A 22,500-nucleotide genomic window follows, 5' to 3' on the forward strand; every position below is an offset into this window, starting at 1 on the left:
CCAGCGTGCAACGATCCGAGGCCAGACGAGGCGAAACTTTCCAAATGGCGGAAGGCAAAGTTCCAGCGTTAGCTCACCACCTTACTGTCGCGCTAGCAGCTAGTAGTGCTGCTAGGCACGACGATGATGATGCTTTCGTTGCTAGTGCTACGCTCCTGAACGCGTCGCGAAAAGCAATTCAACCAAACCTGCCGGCATCGCATCGAGAAGGACCAAGCCATGTCAGCCATGCGGCAGTAGTGTTTCGTGGAAAGTACAGAGAAGAAAATAAAAGAATCAAGATCCTTTTTGCAGTCCCTTCGACGACCACTCAGTGGTACTGGGCGAGCAATACAGACACACAAACACGAGTAGTCCGCCTTTTTGGTCGGTAACAGGATAGAAGAGATCTCGCCTCTGCGACATGCCTGCAACTGCTGCCCAGCGAGAAGGGCCCTGCAGCAACCCGGCCCGGCATCGAGAGATGTCCTCTGTTAGGCGGTGGCGTAGAGGAGTTGTTGTTTGAAAGAGACAGAAAGACTGTCCAACTACTCGGTTGTTTTATCGTGATGGTGGTGGATGGGTGGAATAATTTATTCGTTTACATTACCAAATATTCTACGTGGCAAAGGGCGCTGCAATGCAATGGTGTGCTGTGTGCTTGCGGTTTTTTTTTCTTTTAGTTTGGTTTGGTTCGGGGAACAATACTGCACAGCACCGCCTGACAACAACTGAGCTAGACAACGGGACTCCCAGCCTGTCTGTGAAACAAATGACTAAAAAGTAAGGCCATTTTCGGTTACCGGTTGGAAGGATTCGGGGGAAAATTATTCCTTCACCCTGAGCTACTATCTAGATAGGATGCGAGGGTCAGCACCATACGAGATGAGTATAGGGAAACGCACAGCACGAAGAGTCATAGTTCCATCTTGCCGTAGGCAACAAATGGTCGCCACCGTTTGTCCCTGTGACCAGTGTGGCACCGCATTGTCAACGATTGCTATAATTTAGAGGATAAGCTTTGGAGCTTATCTGTGACCATGGTCCTGTGTCTGCGCCTATGCGTGTTTAGCATTTCCGTTCTATTCTCGGTAAAAGGAAAGAGAAAGAAAAGCAATTTTCTTGGGGGCAACAAAGGCCTCAAGCAATACTAATGCTGAGAAAGAGAACGGCAAATGTGTCAGCTATACCACGAACGAATGCATGTTTCGGTAACTCCAACACTCTCAACAATGAGGGGACCAAAAAGCTCAATCATTTCTATTTCTATGATTCTAAGCAAACTCCGAATCTTAAGGGATACTATGACTTGTCAGCGTCCACAACACGTCTTCAGCTTGGTTCTGCTTTTTACTACTCCCGGATTACCATGTTATCAACATGTTCTTAGCAGTCTTCCTTAACACTTGCTCTATTTTATGTTCTTCATCTTGTTGCGATCCACTCACCTCAGTATACCAGATGAGATGTAATCCTTCGCCTTGGCCTGACTGGCGGCTAGTGCGTTCATTGTCGCCGTCACATTCTGTTGCGTGGTCAGATCGAGATTGTTGAACTGTGACAGCGTGCTCAAGGCGTTCATCGATGCGCTCAAACCTAAAATACCAAATGATCAGATCGTCCATTAGCTCACAAGATTGCAAATTCGAAAGCAATACGCAGATAGCTGAATACCATGCGGCTGCTTTGAGCTTGGAGCTAACGCCCAAACCGAGCTGCTACTTACCCAAATCGGCGGCATTAGGTCCTTGGCCGGAATTGATGTTGCCTCCCTTCCCACCCCCGGAGTCCTTCGATGAGCGGGATGATGAGGAGGAGGACAGATTCTGCAGATGGTTCTGCTGGGCCGGACTCCCATGGCTGGCACTGATGGTAACGCTAGGCGTTGGCTGCTGCTTGCTACCACCCACGGACGGGGAGCCGGAGCCGCGCGTGATCGAGATGGAATCGTTGCCAATCAGCCGACTGGCACCGTGCGGAGATGAGGCAGAGTTACCGGTCGATGACGATGAACCGCCACCGCCGGAAGATGACTTGTGCTGCTTCGACGAGGAACCGCTACCTAACGAGCTTATTGCTCCTCCGCCACCTCCACCGAGCCCAGCGAGCATTCCAAGGCTCGCCAGCTGGTGCTGTTGCTGGGCTTGTTGTAGCTGTTGTTGTGCCTGCTGTTGTTGCTGCTGTTGTTGTTGCTGTTGTTGGTGCTGTTGTTGCTGCTGTTGGCTGTTGGTGGGTTGCTGGTTTTGAGCGGCAGCTGCCGCCGCCGTGATAGCCATCAGTTCCTTGTGCAGCGTCGCCTGGCTATAGAGTGACTGTTTGTATGCAGCTGCCGCTGCGGCCTGTGACACCGATGGTGAGGATGAGTTCTGTGGGTGGAGAAAGGTTGAAACAAGAAACAAATTTTAAAACACATTCCGAGTAGAGTATGAGTGTTAAGGATAAGGGATCTTTCGCATAAATAATTCTACTTCTAATTCTGCTTATTAACATAACACCAATTTCGTCTCAAATAAGATACTTTTTTTATCGCAGGATAACTCCTTTTAGGAATGTAGTTGAAATATTTTAGGTATTTTCTATGGAAACTTAATAAATGTATGCAGTAATGACTAAATAAATTGAAGTCTTGACAATGCAACTAACAAACGATTTCGCGATTAAGCCCTTTCGTTCACTTCAAACTTTATTCGACAAAATCTGGCTCGTAGCATTAGCTAATCTCATCAAAATTACTTTATATTGTCATGAAGTTACCTAAACGATAGCAAACTCTACTCATCCGAATTCTTTGAGATCTTAATAACAGTAGGACCAAATTAGGGCCATGATTCAAAGGTGACAAAAACTGGAGAACCAACGAATGTCATGAAAGCTCACTCTAAGTTCCCTCGGCCCAGGTCGGACTTGACACGCGATGTGTTATCTTGATTTCTTCTGTTGCGAAAGTTTGAGGCTAATTGATTGTATTGAGTACCGTAGGCGGGATCGGGAAAAGTAGGGAAAAGATTTAACAGTCAGACCAATACACGCGAATTGAATCTAACGTTACAACAAAAAACCTTCACGTCACAAACGACCTTCGGCAGGAGCGCGGCGCTTCCAGTAGTGCTGATTCTACTTCCAGTCGTGCTGATCTGCTGCCAGAAGAATCTACAATCTTTCAAAAGAAGCTGCTTTAGATCAAACTTTGCTATCCGCGTTACTTCCACTTGAGATCCTCGCAAAAGGTCACCGATAGCGAGGTAGTATTTGGGGTTCAAATTGCCAGAATGCCGCGAGTTAAACGAATAAAGTCTTCTGTAGGGCGCCTCTTTCCCTCCCCTTTATCTTTCCCTTCCCCTACTACAGTCATGGAACCCCAAAACTGAATATACACGCTTCTAGGAATGCTCGAAACCCTTCCCGCCTCGGTGGGCCGGAGAGTAAATTGGGTTTCGATGATAATTAACATGCCCCTCTCTCGGCAAGCCGGCATTGCCTTTCCCTTTGGTTTTTGGGCAGGTTGATTGGCAGAATGTCCCTGGGATTCACCGAGTTACCCCAAAATTCCCACACCCCAAAAAGGACTATCTTTCGCCGGGTTGGATCCGAGGCTTACCTTGTACGAGGAGTTGTTGTTCCCGCCGCCTCCGGCATTGCCACCCATGCCACCCATTCCACCGGGGCCACCACCCATACCCGAGGAGCTGGCGTTGCTGCTGTTGCTGTTGCTGCTGCGGTCTCGCTTCTTGCCCTTGCCACCACCGGACCCACCCTTGCCACCGGTGCTGCCACCGGATCCACCACCGCTGCCACCGCCACCTCCTCCACCTCCTGCACCTCCAGCGCCTCCACTGCCGCCTCCGGCACCACCCGGTGAACCGCCACCCGCTGCGGCGGCAGCCGCCGCAGCCGCAGCACCCATCGCACCGAGCCCGCCAAGACCCGCCGGAAAGGCACCGGCCAGATCGTGCGAGAACGGAAGCTGCGACATCCCGGACGCCTGCAAGCGGGCAAAGTAGTCCTGGGCCGCTAGCTGCGCCATCGACCACCAACCTGCGTTTCGAGAAAGGGAAAGAAAGAGAGAGCAATTAGAAAATAGAAAATACAAGTGATTTAAATTCAAAACACAATGAATATAGCATCAAATAAACATCAAAAAAGGGGAATTGTGGTTTTTCCGAAGAAGCTTTTGCTAAACCTTATTTTTACTTTAAAGGCAATATAATACGAAAGGATTACACCATTGGTAAGATGTCTCGTTCTATTAAAAGTTATCTTTGATGTAGAGTAAGGTGGGGCAAAAGTGCGACCTTAGTGGATTTTGATTTTTATAAAAAAAACGAATTAAGTTACAATTGAAAAAAAAGCATTGATTTATCCAACAACTATTTACCTCTCTACTGTAAAAGTACCAGCTCAATCAAGTGACAATTTAATGGTTAAAATTAATAATTCCCAGGCAACCTTCGAATCGCACTTTTGCCCCACCAGTGGGGCAAAAATGCGAATGTCGTGGGGCAAAAGTGCGATCCTTTGAAATGCAGCAGTTATTCACGAATTCATGTGTGCAGTTTCAGTGTTTTTCAACCTTTGCTCTTTCCTTAGTTCTTTGTGATTCATTGAACTATTTTTTTACGTTTACTGGATCTGTTTCACTGCTTTTCTGCTTGCTCTTTAGACTTCTCTTTAGATTTTAGATCTAATATTTCCTTTCCTTCTATAATAACTTCAGATCGCTGGTGTCATTCCTGTCTTTGCTGTGGCTCCTCTCGTTTCGGTAGAGCCTAATTGTTGCAAAGGATACAAGATCCGACTGCTCCATGGACATCGGTACGGTGGAAGTTGAAGTGCTCTCTGAGCACATTTTCTCAAGACATTCCAGGACATTTCGAAGAGAAATTAAGAGCGGTTTATGCTTCTCTCTGCAGTCAGCATGTTAATTGTCATAAAAAGATGTCCAATAGGCAATTGAAGATGTTGAATTTGGAGGAGCAGTAGAGTTAGTTATCGAATGAATGTGGCATATGCGAATCAATATTCAATGGCAGGTTATCAGTTTTTAAAGTTTTCGTTTTACATGTGTCTGATTATTTGATATTTTCACGAATCCTGTCAATGAAAACAATGAATCAATGAAAAAAACATGAATGCATGATTTTTCTGATTCGCACTTTTGCCCCACTCGTGGCTCGCACTTTTGCCCCTCTATGGATTTTAGGGCTTTACACCAAATAACTCAAGATTGGGAAAACGTATAAAAGTGTGTAACACTCCATTTGATAGTCATTGGTAGTAGCTACAAAAAGCACACTAACACTTTTACGAAAACTATTAGTTTGTTTACCAAAACGCGTTTACCGCGCGTTAGAATATTACAATATTTAGACGAAAAACTAACTTTACCACAATTCTCTGAGCACTCGCATTCTGCAAAGCAGTGTTTACGTGTGAAAATGAGTTATCTAATGCTTTACTAATCCATGTATAAGTTGCAAATTTTACGGTACTCTGTGCTCAAAAAACCTCAAATCGCACTTTTGCCCCACTCGCACTTTTACCCCACCTTACTCTACATTCTTTAAACACTTCATGTTATTACTTTCACCACAACATCAGTTGCAAAACACAACACGTTTATCTTTAACACTTTTTGTAGAAAATACGAAGTTAAAATACAAACAAACCCCTCAGTACTGTACTTTGAAACATTAAAATGTTATAAGGAACATAGTAGGAACAGGCAAACTATTCCTATATTCTTATATTCCTAGAAAATTAAATAATTCTTTGGACAACGTCTTCCTGCAAAGCTAATACTGGGTCTTTTATGCATACCTTACACGGAAAATTTCCCAAAGAAAAATCAATTACTAATCATTCCTGATCAAATTTTTGATCATATTTTGTTATATTCGACAAAGTATTGAACGCTAAGTACATTTGCTATCGATTTGTGAAAGATAATAACCCCGCAGACATTTCCTATACAAAATCGGCCATTTTTGTATGGGATTTGTCCGCCCGGAATGCACTGCAGCCGCCAACAACTGTCACATGTCGAACCAGCTCCGTTTGGCCTCGGTGCAGAAGTATTTTACAAAAGGTTTTTACAGTACTTCAGTAGAATTGTAAGACACATTTTCGCACACTTCAAGGAGTAACCATTTCCTGAACTTGTGCACGATTTCGATTGCTGCTAAAGGACTATGGGTTGATTCTATTACCACCTGTTAGAAACATTACACGTGTAATTAACGTAGAGTCTGAGATGCGCTTTTATCTCACAACTATTGCAGTTTGTTGCATGTGAAGCATGTGGTCCAGCAGAACGCCAGCTATCTTAAATTAAACATAAAATGGCCACCTTTAAATCATCAAAACCAGTTTCCACGTGTTCTAAACGAAGTAACGCATCAACGATATGTTACCATATCATAAACGATACCATCAAACATTCTTTTTGTTTCAATTTGTTCTTTCTGTTATGATCAAATCAACAAAACATACACAAATAATGCTCTTTTCCTGATTCAAAAACGAAGTTGACATATAAAGTGAAATTTTCAATCAAACCCAATTCGAAGCGCCATTGTTGAATGGAATTTTTCCAACTGCTGAACCACGTGCTAGTCGCAGAAGCCATCGCTTAATACAATAAACATAAACAATAAACAACATTCTACTTCCTAGCGAACTAAGCGAAATAGTAATTGAGGAATAATGTTTGTTTTATTTGTACAATTAGATTACCAACACCCTGTGTCTGGTGCCCATTATCTATTACTATTCCATTCCCATTCCCGCCATACACATAAGACACATTCTTCCAGGCAGGGCACGTGATTGAATAATGAATCTAATTAGAAAGAAACGCTCAAACAATCAATCCACCCGACAAAATATCATCGTAACCGCCGCCGCAGCCACCGAAAAACCGTACAAAACATAAACGGATTCATCATTATGCTAGAGGGGGGAGGTGCGGGGTGGCGCAAATTCTCAATGAACACAAGAAAGAAAGAGACGACAGAGTGACGTTGAACATAACACGCACACACCTTTAAAGACACCGTTTGTTGTGTGCGTGACATCGAAACACGCTAGTGTGAGTGTTCTTCACGATGCACGAGAGAGCGGTTGCGAGAGAGCATAAAATGAGCATAAAGAGAGAGAGCACGGAGCGTCTTGGTGAGAGAAAAGAAGAAACCGGCAAAAATGAAGAAAAAAAAATAGCGAACCACACCGCGCACCCTTTCTTCTCTTCAAAACATGCCCCATCGTGCTCGGCTCCAACACAAAAGAGATAAAATGTTTCCGGCGCCATCACTACTGACGCATGCAGACCGGTCTCGACGACTTCCAGGAATTCTTCGCACACGCCAAGAACGCTTGGCTTTTGGGGGGGTCCCCACGGTCGGTCCCGTGTCCTTACGCGCCGGTCCGCTTTTTTTCATTCAGGACATCCATACACACAGGACAAGACACGCGGGGTTGTGTTGGTGACATCGAACGCGCAACTGATGCTGAAACATACACACCCACAGAGGGAGAGGCAGCATAAAACCTGACCAGACACAAGCGGCGCGTCTTCATCTCGTCGCCCTCCAACCCCCGTTCCCTTACCACCCCTCTCGCTCTCTCTCTCCCTCTCGATCATTCTTGCGAATGTGTATGTGTCGCGCATCATCCGCCAGCTGCTGTTGGTGCTGCTGTTGGTTTTTTTGGGGGGCGGCATGGCCGGACAGGGAAACAATAAAAACGCGACTCGGCCATAGTGGTGGTGCACACCGGCAGGTCAGAACCAGCAGAAAAGAAATGAAGAAAAAAAAACAGACAACTCCCCCCTCTTGGAGCCTACATTGGGAGGTCCAGTGTGGTGGTCCTAGCCCCCCACCGATGGGGGCATGATTGGTGGGGGAGGTTCTTTGTTCGTTCAACTTCCTCTGCGCGCGCTGCGGTGCGGTTGATCTGGCGCGCGCGTTCGAGAATTTCGATTTGAACAAACCGCGACCGCGACCGCGTCGTCTTGCCCTCCTCCCTCTTCTTGGGAAAATGGATGGTCCTTCTTCTCCGGACAGGCCACAATCGAAGTGAAAGGACACACCTCGACAGAGGGACATGAGATGCCAGGGAACGCAGAACGGCAGAGGCGGCTACTGCTCTCTCCAGCTGCCTCTTCCTGGGAGGCCGACATTTTGGCAAAAATGGACACAGACACACGCTCGCTTGTGGTAGCGAGCAACGAAATTTAATTAAAAGAACATAAGGTATGAGGTTCCGGACATTAGGACCGTGCCTACGCCGGTATCAGGAGAGGCAGGAGATCGATTGGCTCTGAGCAGCATCATCGATGGCTAACAACGGCACACCAACGACCAAGGACCATCCCAAATGACCTATTTTCTATTGGCTTGGAAAGGTTCTGGCGTCATGCAGGTGGTGACGATCACGGTGACGAAAGGTAAGGTTCCGATTAGCTATAAGCATTCTAATAGCAGTTTGCTTTACGGTAATAAAACGATAACAATTGTGTTAGAATATAAAAATCAATCAGAACATTGAATAATATCAAAAGAAAACAATGAAAAAGAAAACAATAGCATAATAATAAATATAAGAAGCAGTTAATTGAAGAAAAATAAAACAAAGGAGATAAAAGAGCAATTAAAAAATCAGTTAAGGAAACAAAACAAACAAACAAGCGAAAGAACAAGAAACGCCACCACCAAAACGGACAGCAGCAGTAACGAAAACAGATGATAAGAGCATTTATGTTCCACACCAACAAAAAGAGGAAAAACGCAGGAAAGAAAAACGCACAAACGGACCCCCTGCCCCCTCCTATCATATCATCACCGTCGGGGTTCGTGCATCGTCGTCAAAAAAAAAAAGAAGAGGCAAATAGGCATAAGCTAAACACCGCGCGGCAGCACACATACACAATGGTGTGCACGGCCCCCAGGCCCAAGGCCCAATCTACCAGACCCATGACCTTGAACTTGGAATCATTCTCTCTCTCCCTCGCTCTCTTTCTTTCTTTTTCTCTATTTCTCTCTGTTTCTCAAACTCCATGGTTCCTCTGCTCCGTCAGCTGATGGGTGGGCTATCGGTTCAGTGGTGGTTCTGTAATTCTTGAAACTTAAAGTCAGTAAACTGGAAAGGAAAGTCGAACCACTCGCTTTGCATAAGTTGTATACAATAAAAATGTTGAATGTTGCTGATGCTATTACTGTCATTGGTTTATGCTCCCCCCAACAGACACACAAATAATGTTCCTCCTTAAAGGCTTAAAGGTGGGTTTGGTGTGTGCTATGGAGCGAGGTATCGGGGTGCAGGTACGCCATTTCCGTTTCGATATCATTCACAAAAGTGTTTCACTTTCGCTTTCGACCTACCGCGCGCTCCACAGCATAATGCACCGCAAAAGCTGAATGCACACATACACGGCACCCAGAAAGTGGGTGGTGTTGGTGTGGTGGGCGGGGGTGACTCTATTTATACAAACACGACGCCTGGACGCCTCCGATTGCGTCGCGCGTTTTGGGTTATATGCTAATCGTTTAATCTGTTATCAATGTTGGTGAACGGAGGGGAGGAGGGTGTTTGTTATGATTTGTGAGCGATTAGAGCAAGCTCTGTTTTCTCTGGAGTCACTTTTTCGTCCGCCAAGCCAAACCAGTTGATACTGGAACCGAGGGAAGTAATTGAATTGGATTAAAATGCATTTTGGCGCTGGCATAATAGAAAACAATCTTCTAATCTGCATAATGACTTGTAGCGTTGCATTTACGCTTTAAAATAGATTTCTGCTTCAGTATTATTGAAGAAAATCAAATCTAGTATAGCGAGTGGATTTGGCAAACTACGAACCGTTCTCTAAAGGTGAGCGCGGGCGCAACAGTCGCAAAAAATCAATAAAAACCAACGTCCCAGTTTTCACCCGCAAAAACCCGTGCCTATAAAACGGGTTTACGGCCGATGATTTCGGCAAACGCTTTATGATTATTGCGGTATTGGTATTACTACTACTAATACTTTTATGACCCCATCACACATCGCCAACAGAGCCAAATAGAGTGACGTTCTACGCGCGCGAGAGTGCGCTCGATAAAGGGGTATCATCCGTATGCTTTTCGTGCCATCGGCTTCATCATTGGGGAAAATTGCTCCTTAAACAAATACCATTCATCTGGTGGATCCATTCAAATCGAGATGATGATGATACTAATCGTGACTGTTGCATATTAAAGTGTCTATTAAAGTACTATTATTAGACAGGAGAAAAGCCAGTTAATCAATATTTGGCGTTAGAAAACGTGTTTCATGTGGAGTAAATTTGACACTTCTTAACTGCTCTTTAAACTAATGTGTGGCCAAGCAACTCCTATTGTACTAGGTGTTTGCGGTAAAACCCGCGGTTTTGCTAATACATGGCGCCATTCTATTTGGGGAAGATTTACATCCTCATTTGTTATGTCGTTTTGAAGCATAACTAAATACCTTCAAAACGCAATAAGTTACTGCTCATAATACTTGACTATCGCATAATTTTTTCTCCAGTTGAAAATGTCGAATTTTGGGTCTGAAAAGTCCATTTTACGTTTAAAGTTTTAAAAACCCTTTTTCTTATTTCAAGAAAATGGATACTGAAAATTATCGTGTGTTGGTGAAAACTGGTTTTAAACGCATAGAAGCGGAGATTTTGTCGTTAAAGATACCGATCGTTCGGGTCCATCAAAACAATGAGAAGATCAAATTTTCACGGCTGTCTTGCAATAAGAACCTCCGGAAATTGGTGAAAATATTGATGGAGAACTTTAGCAACAATAATTGATCCATTTAAGCGAGCTCTGATCTAAAAAAAGGATAAAATGGGATAACTGACGTGATAAACCTTTTCTTTAACATGCTAACGCTTGGCCGCATCATGACAAAACCGGTGAAAACTGTTTTCAAAACGTCGAAGGTAAAATGTTACCCTCCCCGCTGCATTCCCCAGACATTGTTCTTTCTAAATACTACTTGTTTGGTTGTTTAAAAAATGGTTTGGAAGCACAGCACTTCATGCTTTATGGAAGTATCGAAAAAAATGGTTCTTGCTTAAAATGCTTCAAAAGATGAGGAGGTCTTTCGACATGAAATTTGAGAATTGCCCAAAAAAAGGTAAAAAGTAGTGGCTAGTGGCGGACAGTACCTTGAGCAACTAGTTTGTAAAGGGATTTGATAAACGATTCAATTTGGTATAAAATAAACCGCGTATTTCAATCCAAACACCTAGTATACTCGCTATACTAAACCTATGCGTGAGTTTAGTGACCATTTAAAATTAGTTTGATAACTTTTTAGCATTTACTGTGTAGTGAGTAATGTAAATAAATTAACATTACTCACTACACAGTAAATGCTAAAAAGTTACCATCTTCTATTCATCATAACCAGTCACAGAGGGTGTCAGCGAGTAACTGCATTTTAAACGGCCCATTTACAGTAGTGCACCTTTAAAGTGGTTTTTACTCCAGCAGCTGGCGAGTCGCTTCCAGTGAAAAGTGCTTCATTCAAGTGCATTTGAAGCCATTGAAGAGCATTGGCGGGCAGAGAGCTTTAACATGCTGGCCGGTCCTCCCCTAATGGGCGGCCAATATTATGCTCGAAAGCGTACCGGAAACTGTTTGCACCAATCTCACTATCTCGATATCGATATCGGGATTGAAACATACACATGCATGCAGCGGGTGCATATGCTGGTTTGCAGAATTGCAATTGATAACGAAAGTGAAATGCTGATCGATAGCGTTTTAGTTGCGGCCAATTTTCCATCCAATTTTCAGCATGGACAAATGATCGAACTCGATTTGTTTGATTTTGGAGCGATTAGAAGGCTGATCGCGCGCTGATTTTGCGGACGATTTTCCTTATCATTTAACATTCGGTAATCATGAAAAAAAAGGAACAGAACGACATTGCAGATCATGTTTTTTCAGTTTTCTAATCTGAAGGGAATGTCCGCAACGAGGGAATGTGTTCCGGCTGCTACTGTTTTCACTAATTAAGGAAACTATCCAGGAATCATCGATAAGAAGAGCAAAAGATGCAAAAGGCGGTACAGTACTTACTGTTGTGCAAACCGGCTAACGAGGCAGCCTGCGAGGCGGCCACGGCCATCGTGTTCTGGTGCTGGTGCGACATCGAGAAGCGATCGTTAGCGCCGCCAGTGCCGGAGCCAGCGTTCGGCATCAGGCCACCGAGTCCACCGGGCATGGCGAACTGCGAACCGAACAGTGGATTGGAGGCGGCCGCTGCTGCCATGGCTGACGGATCACGGCCCCAGTATGCTGTGGGGAAGAGAGAAGGAAGCAGAGGGAGTGAGTGGTGGAATCGGTACAGAGAAAGGTTAACTGGCCCGTGAAGCGGTAATGAATTGGGGGGGAGGGTGGTTGGGTGCCGTTGGTCTCCCATCGTCCTCCACATACACGATACACATCAAAATATGCAAATGGACCATCATCGTCATTAGCTTCACGCCGTGCGGGGTCAACGATCCCCCACATGGGACTTATTTCCGTTTTTTTTTTTTTGCTTTTTCAAACCATTAACGGGCACATCATGTGATGAGACACGATTTACACAGTTTAATGTTATTTTCAACTGTTTTTAGTCAACCATCTTGTCAACCATTTAATTCAACAATACACTTGTACTTGGACATTAACCGTTCACGTTAAATCGCGTAAAGCAAACAGAAACAGCGCGACATACGTTATCAGTTTACGTTGTTTTCAATTCGAATAAGACAGCTAGCGGCCGGGTCTTTGGCCTCTACTGTCCCCGTTATCAATGGAAGCAAATATAAGTCCCACGAGGAGATTGACAAAAAAAATATCAATTATTTTGTTTGAAATTATTAAACATATTCATCAAATAAACATATTCGGGCAAATGGAAGCTATGCTGTGCCCCTTCGTTTAGGTCCAAGTGACCCATACCGCGGCCTGCGTTTGCGTTTTTAGCTCGTTACCAGCGTTACCGTTCAACGGGCGTGATACTTACCGAAAAGCGAGGCGGCATCTAGTAGGGCGGCCGGATCGTTGACACCGGCTGCGCCTCCCAAACCGGTTCCCCCCGACTGCCCTCCGCCACCGCTCCCTCCTCCACCGCCTTTCTTCTCCCCACCGCCCTTCTTATCGCTGTCCTTATCCATTCTGCCAATTTTGACGGCTGTTCCTGTGACAGGCGACTGCGAAAAGATGGACGCACGCTCTTCTGGGCGCCCGATGCGGTGGTGGTGGTACTGCTTCGACGGGGCGTTGCCAAACGAGGTCGATTAGCGCGATCGGCGCGTAGTTGCAGTCCCTCGTTGACAGCCCCCTCCCTTCTCTCTCTCTCGTTGAGGATTCTGGACCACCGTACCGCACCACCGGTGATGATCTTGTCGTCTGTCTCACTCACACTCACACTCACGGATGAAACTGATCGATCCGAGATGGGTAATTAGATCGAAAATCGTTTGAGCCACCGAAACGGTTGTTTGAACACTTTTCACTTTTTACACTAAAGACGCGCGCGCTCGCTCAGCCGCGAATCTCACTTTACTCACTCTTCCACTCCTCTCACTTACTGGCGAGATCGACGTCGCCAGCGAGATGCACGACACAGCGATGCGGTCGCCATGTTCACCGCCGATGATTGGATGCTGCTGCTGCTGCTGCTACAGCGCCTGCTGACGATTTTGGCAATTATTATCTTTCCACTCTGGCGACTCACAAACACTCGCGCATCGTTGCACGGATAGAACGAAAGGGGTGAGGGGATCGTGATGCACTCGTTTGCTTCGTCGCGCGAGATTAAGCAATATTTATAACTATTTTACACTTTTGCTCCGTTGCTACTCACGACGCGCTGCTACACCGCACACAACTAACTAACACCCCTTTTGGGGGGGAGGCAATGTGTTGTGTCGCGTGGTTACTATATGAACTAACCTCTTTGCCAACGAGCATAAGAGGGAAGGAGGGGGCTAGGATGGAAGGATTGGGATGCAACTATTTCTTTTGCATCGGCTCTGCGCGGCTCTTCTTTAACGTAAAAGCATATCCACCGGATCACCCAAACACGCACGAACGCACGCACTACTTATAACACAGCGCACTCTAAGCACTGCGGTGCACGACCCGCTTAATTTTCACCCTCATTTCGCTTTCGATGTTGTCACTGGCCCGCGATCGCACCACACAGATCAGCACAACACACCCTCGGAGAACACACTAATTTTGCACACATTCACACACACACACACATACGTACTGGCTATGTATTACGATGATTTCTTCACTTACACTCTAGACACTGTGTGCTGTAGGAGCAGGGTTTTAACACTAGACTGCGGTGTACAATTTTAATGCTATGCCTACCTAGTTAACACAAAGAAGGAGATCAAGGGATTTGGTTAGCACGCATCACAATTATTGCAGACGAATCTTGGTGTTCAAACGGTCGCCATGGTTTCTGAAGATGCCGTTGTTCCTCATTTATAAGTCTCTAGTTTGATAGCACAATCTCGAATGTTTATATCTTGGCTAAACAACGCACGGTTTCACATCACATCACCTATGCCTAAGATTCGTAACCTAAAAACCAAAACGAAGTCTTTCTGTTCACAATGGCTGCATTCTCTAAAGTGTCCTGGCACCCTGGATGCAACAATCGAATATACAACGGCTCACGGATCATCATCACAAAAGCTTTTCCACTTCGGCACATCATTCCGGTGAGCATCATATTCATAGAAATCAATCGAGCGCGTTTGTGCGACGAGTTGTCGCGATTGTTCTTTGTGGTGACAATCGTTGCTGGCAGCAGCTGGTAATTGCCACCGCAGATCACCACCAGTTCCGAAGTTTCAGCGCTTTTCACACGTTAAAAGTTCGCCCGTCATCTCGCGAGATGCATTGTTGCGGTTGAATTGCATTCGGATCAGTATGCGCCATCGTCATCATCATCATCATCATCACCAAGATGTGCACGACCAAGTTGCTGGAGGCTGTAAAGGAAGACAAAAAAAAAGCAAACGATTAATTCTGATGTTCCGGGGCAAGCACGATGGATGGCAATCTGCAGGCAGCAATCGCAGATAGTACGAAATGAGGTGGAAAATGAAACCGCAGAGCATGGATCATCACAGCCCGAGAGGCGCAGAGAAATGGTGGATCGTGAGAACCGGAGATAAAGATGCAATCTCAGCAAAGAAAGAACCACCGATGGGACATGTAAACTCGTACCACCGGAGCGCGTTTCTTCCCGTTAATTTTACTTGCAACGCATTCACACAAAAAAAAAACCAATTGGCCTGTAACTTTAGTATCAACCTGTACTCAGAGCATCACGTACCCTCGCGTGCGCACCTTCTTTTTTTTTAGCCAATCGAGCAACGACACGCGCTTGGCCACCCTCTGGCTGTTTTGGAAACATAAAGCAACAAGATGGTCGTCGTCGTCCACCTTCGATTTGCTTCCCGGCGTCGCCACACCGCGCTCTTCTGTTCGCGTTTCGTTCTAGGGCGGAAGACGCTAACTAGCGGTGGTGGTGCTGGTGGTGGTAGTGATGATGATGATGGTTTGGGGCCATGACGCACAACGATCAGTCGTGTTGATCAGGGAGAGCTTCTGCTGCTGCTGCTGCTGCTGCTCTCGAGAGGGACCGGGAGGAACGAAAACGAGTGAGCGCGCGGCATGGAAAAAGAAAATGTGCGGGCATGGCAAGAGGGGTGGCGACCCCACCACGACCACACACCGTTTTGCAGCGGCGGGAAGGGAACGTGAGCGTGAAAGAGTGCGAACGATTACGCAAATTAAAGGTGCCATCGTAGGCGAGCGGTTGTCCGGACGACGCCACACTCCATCACCACCACTACCACCACCAGCACCATCATCAGCAGCAGCAGCAGCAGTAGGCTCCGCGGCTCATAAACATGGCGACGAATGGCGGATGAAGAGAGCGCACACACATCATCGCCTGAGAAGAAGCCACCACCGATCGGCGCCCGGAAAAAGCGTTTATTGTTTTGTTTGATCAAATAGCGCACTGTCACTTGGCGAGAAAACAAAACCGTCCGTCCATCCAAGCAACCAACATAACCTCCCTGCTGTCCAGAGCGCAAACTGCATTCTAGCTGCAGCAAGAACACAAACCGCACGAGCGAGGGGTTGCGAGTGAAGGCTGGGCTGGTGGGAAAGTGGTGAATCGTGAGGCAGGCCAACAAGCACGCAGCGAACGACGCACGACGCTTGTGTGAGATGAAGCAGGAGGAGGAGGAGGAGGAAGAGGGACCCGAGAATGAGATGGAGACCGATGGTGAGCAGATGGCGGCTAATGGAAGAGAGAAGCTACAGGGGCAGCAGCAGCAGCAGCAACGCGCTTATGGGGTGCCGCGGCCCGTCATTCACCCCGTCGCGCCCCGTTCCACCAGCCGCGCTGCACAAAGATGGCGCCTGATGAGGGACGATGCACGGAATTGGATGGAAATCTTCCCCCAAACGGCAACAGCAGCACCACCGCTGGTAGCAAGCGGGGAATGCAAATCGTCGCCGAGCAAATCGTATTTTCGTGAAAAAGGGGCCGGTCGTGAAAGACCAGAACCACAGCGCAATGGTCGGGAGGATCGGGGTTCCGGGAAGAAAAGAAAATATGGAAAAGCCAACCCACACGTAGCACCCGACAGTCTGCCTGGCCTTCCAATGCGTGTTGTGCGTGTTTTTAGGGAGGTCGCAGGCACGCGGAGCGATAGGTGAGGCCACTTAAAACCGTTTACCATTCCCGGCACGTACCCCATCACCACCAGCGAGCCGCTATCGCTATCTCCCTCTCTCCCCCGTTGCACGGCAATGGTATCTATGATCGAACGCACGAATCGCGCTGTTAAGCACATGTCACACATTTTGGCACGACCAGGCTACTAGCCGATTCCCGGATGTGATACGAGATCAACTGGATCAACGGCCAATGCCAGTAACGCCGATCTCTTGTGTCGTGTGTAATGGAATCAACATAAATTTCGATTTGCTACCAAAGTTCTGGGAGCCGCCACTCGCTCCTTTCCATCCAAACCTTATATGCTGGGCGAAAACAAGGCGCTTTTCCTTACGCGCGACATTACCACGCAGCTTATGCAACACAATCGAGTATGCGGCGTCCGTGGTGGCAGCGAGTGCTTTTCACATTTTAATGGCACCCCGCACACAGACACACGCAGACGGGCGAGCGGCGGTGGGGCTGAGGTGGTAATGCACAGCTGGGGCCGTGGAGGGCAGGCGTGCGGCGGGTGAGAGCGACATATTTTCACCCGGACCCGGTGGTGCGGTTCGAGACCGTCGTCGCCATCGTCGTCATCATTCAATTCCATTCCCCACGCACGCAACAACAACAACAACAACAACGACAACCAAACGATGCCGATGATGACTGCGCGGACCCAACGATTGCTCGTAGTGGAGAGTCGGACAGCATACCGGCCCGTAGAGTGGGGAGGGGGTATAGGCGATAAAGCGCGTCCTATCCGCCCGATCCGCTGCGCCCCCAACACCTTTCAGTTTTGGCCCGGGAGATGGAACGGGGTGTTTGCGAGCAGGGTGAAGGGTGAAGTAATTATGGCGATGGCGCACCTTTCGCTCTCTTCGTTCCCTCCTTTCTCTCTCTCTCTTTGAGGTGCCTCACATGACCACCTACCACCCACGAATCCAGGCCAAACGAATACCGTTGGGAGGGGGAAGGCACTGGAAGGGGACTGTGGTCAGTGGAGACCAGCGAGTTTGCGTTCATATCCACTACCACACCTCCCCTCCCGTTTTCTCTGCTGTGCCTTCATCTGTGGTCCTTTTGGTGGCGACAGTCGTCTTCATGCAAAACTCCCGCGTCCTGCAGAGGGTATTTGTGCAAAAGGGAGTATAATGTACCGTAAGCAACGTTGGTAAGACACGATTACCGCGGTGGACACATCACTTGGGAGCACCGGAGGAGCACACGACGAATTCGGAGACGACAACGTTTGCTTCGATTCGTACGCGCCTGTTTCCATCCACACGTTGACAGGTCCAGGCTGCAGAACTGAACTCAACGGTATAACTGGCCCGGTTGTGACCAAAAATAGACGAAATGGATAAAGTGCTCGTGCCCCTTGGTATCCTACCCGCCGTTTACCCTCAAGCACTGTGCTGGCAGTATTTGCAACGAGGCCACAGCCCCAAAAGTTCTGGTGACACTTCTCTCCTCTCGGAGCACCCCGTGGTCTCGCGACTCTAGTTATCTTTCGGCATTTCATCTCTTTCGCTCTTTCTCTCTCCTTCTAGCTGCAGAAACCTAGCAGATGCAGTAGCCGCGCATCGGCAGCACACCAGCAGCTACTACGATTGCTCTCTGCGCGACCGACCGACCGACCGGTCGAATGATCGAAAATTGTTCCAGCCTCGGAGGAGCAGAATAACCGCGGTGCGGTGGCGGGGACGAACAAAAAATGATTATGCCATCGATGGACGGTACCAGCAGCAGCAGCAGCAGCAGCAGCCTGCAACCTGGGAACTGCACATAGCCAGCCAGCCACCAGCGCGCGCACCAGCAGCGTGCGGAGCTGGCTAAAGGCGAAAAATTCAAAACCAATCCTCTACGCGGCAACGGAGGGTGCTGGAGAGATAGCGTGCGGTGGACACCGAACGATAGGGAGACAGCAGTAGCAGCAGCCGCAGCAGCAGCAGCAGCAGCACTGCCACCAATCCAGATCCATGGGCAAGGGGCAAGGCACAGAAGAGCGATGGAACCAACAACACGCAGAAGAAGAAGAAGAAGAAGAAGGTCTCTCGATTCCTCGCGCGTACAGTCGCGGTGAGACGACGATCCAACCGACCATCCAACCGACCAGCAGCCACACCACAAGCACACAACACTCGCTCGCGCACACCGCCCATTCTCCACCTTCACACACCACCCGCTCACTCACTCGTAGGCGCCCTCTGCTGCTGCTGTTGCTGTTGCGTCTTCCTAAACGAGAAGCAACGAACCAACGACCGACCGGCCGAACGAACGGATGGACAGACGGGCGAAGAGTCATCATCCATCGAGAAAGGCCGCCATCACCGTCGCCACCACACACCAGCAGCGCCCGGGACCGACCGACAAACGCGCTTCGATGATGATGATGATGAGAGCGAGAAACGAGGAACATTGCGCGAGTGGTCAGGGTAGGCGGCGCTGTGGTGCGCGGCTGAGCGTGAAAGGAAGCGAACGCAGAACAGAGCGCGCGCGGATCGCGGTCGTCGGTTTGGGGGTGACGGGCGGGTGGCTTGGGCCGCCTGCCTGGGTTGGCTATATATCTGGTGTACCGGATCGATTTGCTGATGCTAACCTGCTGCCTCTTTCGCTCTCTTTCTAGCTCTCGCTCGCTCGCTCTCACGCACTTCCGAGCTCGTGGTGGCCGCCCCGCCGCGTGTTCTACTCTCCTCCTATCACGATGGATCCTCCTATACAGCAGCAGCAATCACCAGCAGCAGTGACGGTGGCGGCAGAACCACGCGCGCGCACACAGAGAGACACAAACTCACACGAGAAACGGGCGCGAGCGGCTGGATTTGACCCTCTCTGCTGCTGCTGCTGCTGCTGCTGTCGCCCAGGCACGTCGCAGCCACCACCGCACCACCAGCACGCAGGCATTCCCCCTTCCCTAGTGCCAAAAAGGAACAAAGCGGAGCGCAGAGACCCGAAACCAGGCAGCAGCAACAACGCTCTTCCTTCGTTGGTTGCCTCCGCTGCTGCTGCTGCTGCTGTTGATGGTGCTTCGTGCAGAAAAACCCTCCCTTGCCTGCTCGCTCGCTAGGGTGGGGAACGGTGGGACCAACACCCCACAACCCAACCCCTCTGCCTGGGTTGCGCAGCGCAGAGCAATGAGGCGAAGGTGAGATGGTGGGGCTGGTGTCTGATGAGTGAGTTTGCAATTATCCTCTCGGTGTAGGAGGTGTAGGTGGAAGCAGCAGCAGGGCAGGGCAGCGGTTGTGCTGTGGCCGGGGCCCGGGACATACAAATCAAAATCGAAACGTAAAGTTCTGGTGGACCGAGGCAAGGCACCAACGGAGTGATTCTCGAGGGGCGGATGTGGCGGAGCACCAACCAACACGACGCCGTCATCGTCGTCGTCGTCGCCGGTTGGTTGGTCGCTCGGTCGGTCTGTCGTTCGTTCTACGGCAATTGGGGCCTGGGTGAAGGTGGTTTGTGGTGTGATGGGGTGGGTGCGCGCGCGCGCTATATTGGGAAATGGAAATGCGTGACTTCTTCTGGAAAAACCCTCGGCACAGCGCACCCAGCAATGAATCGATCGGAGGAAGGAGAGAAAGGCGAGAAGGGAAGGGCGCGGGGGGTATGATTACATTTTCCCAGGCCAGCACACTGGCCCACCACGGACGGACTGTGCAAATCCCCTGCCTCGATGATGCTGCTGCTGCTGCTGCTGCTGGCAGAGCAGACGACAGACGGAGTGAGGCATCACAGTGTGTGTCCTTCGCTCGCTAATCTCGGCAAGAAGGAGAGCTCTGGTGCTGCTGCTGCTGTTGCGCCGCTGGTTAGAATACATGTTGGATCTGTGCCAGCAGCAATGGCATGGCGTGCATTGCGCGCCAACCACCGCGTTGCCAGTGTACAAGAACGATTGCTGCTCGATAAACAGCTCGTACAGCGAACACATTATTGCAAAGATGATTTCAAATCAGTCTCATAAATAGAAATGGGAAGATACTCTGATAAAACTACTTATCAGCACACTGGAAATCGATCAGTTTCATCGTTTTTCATGCGTGCAGGGTGATGATGAGACGACAGAAGGTAGACCAATCAACGGAAGGCGCAGATCGAAGCAACCGCAGGCTGCCGGCAACGATTTTCCAGCGAAACCTCCACCCCTCTCTCTCGCACACTTTCTTGCACGAATAATAATTCATTCTCTCCATCGCTTCCTTTTCATTTTGTTTCCTTCTTCCTCTTTCTCTTCCTCTCTCTCGCACACCAAGGACTCATAAAACAATGTCGCATCCACCGAGGCGTCCCCCGGGGGGCGAGAATGGAGAGAAGATGAGCCCGGAATGAATATCGTAGCAATCACCAGCACCAATCGCGTGCGTCCCTCCCTCCGCTATGCTCTGCTTCGCCGGTGTCCTCCCGGTGAAGAACCGAACCATCGTGGAGGGGTTCCTTATTTTTTCTGTCCTCTTCGATGCTGCTGCCATCGTTTTGTTGGTCGGGTCCCGCTGAGTTGCGCGTCAGGGTCATACGTCAGAGCGTTGTTGCTGCTGCCGGGACGGAATTTGGGAAACAAACCAAATTGGACTCGAGGACTTGCGGCTAGCAGTCACCGAACGTTGGCCAAACGTGAAGAAGTCGACGGGGCGACAACGGAAAAACGAAGAATGAACCCAAAAAGGATCGAAAGCGGGAAGCAAAAGAGACTCCGACGAGACGAGAAGGAAAAAAACGCGCTGGCCCAAAAGGAAGCAGACAAAACTCCTCTCTCTCTCTCTGGAATGGGGGACGTATGTAAAGGGGTCCGGTAACTGTGGCTTCGGATCGATTGGAAGGGGTCCTTTCAGCTTGGACTATTGGACTGGCGCTCTTGCTGGCATTCCAGGTCTTTAGATCCAACTCGGTCAATAGAATCTATTGGCGATAAATGCACCGTACACAAGAAGCCATTTTAATTCCTTGTAACCGGTGTCAAGCACCCCTTTGGTGGTGGTCGCAATATTACAATATCGCCATAGTGTCAATGGAATACATCACTACCACCGCAGCAAGCAAGTGAGCCTTAATATCGTAAATGCAAAAGGGTCAGGAAACATAGAGGACTCTCTCCGGAACCCAGGCGCACCGTTAGGCTGCTTTGCCCCTAAAAAATGTAGCCCACCCAGGAAAGGCAGGCTTGTGTTCGGCATGGTTTGCACGACCAGGCGTGACAGTTTGTGGGACACCCTGCGTCAGCGAGCGGGACCAACAGCGCGCGGCTTGAAAATCAGCGGTGTGCGATATACGGATCCCCCTTCATAGTAAGCCTTGAACATCTGTCCAGAACAAGCTTCGAGAGAGCCGAGCAGCCTACTTGATCTGCACATGCCCCGTATGCACAATTTGTCGTCAAATCGATTGCTTCGAATGGATGCGCAACTCTACAACGAACAAACGATTGATTCGCAGCTATTGAAACTATTTTAATTCCTTCAAGCGGATATGCTTACCATGGTCGCTGCACACGGGGCCTCGTACACAGGGATGTCAGTGTGCAGGGCGCACATTGAACGACACGGGGGTTGCCGATTTGAGATATGCACCGTGTGCTGATTGCCGTACATTCACAGTGAACCCCGAGGTAAGTTCGATCTCCGCTGGCTGCTGCCCGGTGCGCTTGTCGTTCGAAGTTGAAAGATGCTGACACGAAGAAGCTGCCGTGGCAGGTAACGCAGGGCCACGGTGATGATGGTGGTAATGCTGCTGCTGCTGTTAATGGTGGCGGCTTATGAG

The 22,500-nt window shown here is 48.7% G+C and overlaps 1 protein-coding gene across 3 annotated transcripts in view; it reads right to left on the reverse strand.

Annotated features, from left to right (window-relative positions):
* The window catches only part of LOC126569601 (uncharacterized), a 46,295-nt gene that overhangs the window by 19,999 nt on the left and 3,796 nt on the right, over nt 1-22,500 (reverse strand). For all 3 annotated transcript variants that reach the window (XM_050226809.1, XM_050226811.1, XM_050226810.1), the window contains exons 2-6: nt 13,009-14,369; nt 12,075-12,293; nt 3,578-4,014; nt 1,706-2,345; nt 1,428-1,575 (exon numbers count right to left, since the gene is read on the reverse strand). In XM_050226809.1, the coding sequence (XP_050082766.1) occupies nt 1,428-1,575; nt 1,706-2,345; nt 3,578-4,014; nt 12,075-12,293; nt 13,009-13,159 (1,595 nt within the window). In that variant the 5' untranslated portion in view covers nt 13,160-14,369. The remainder of the gene's footprint in view (nt 1-1,427; nt 1,576-1,705; nt 2,346-3,577; nt 4,015-12,074; nt 12,294-13,008; nt 14,370-22,500) is intronic.

The sequence above is a fragment of the Anopheles aquasalis genome, chromosome 2 (genome assembly GCF_943734665.1).
Source record: "Anopheles aquasalis chromosome 2, idAnoAquaMG_Q_19, whole genome shotgun sequence".
NCBI classification, from domain to species: domain Eukaryota; kingdom Metazoa; phylum Arthropoda; class Insecta; order Diptera; family Culicidae; genus Anopheles; species Anopheles aquasalis.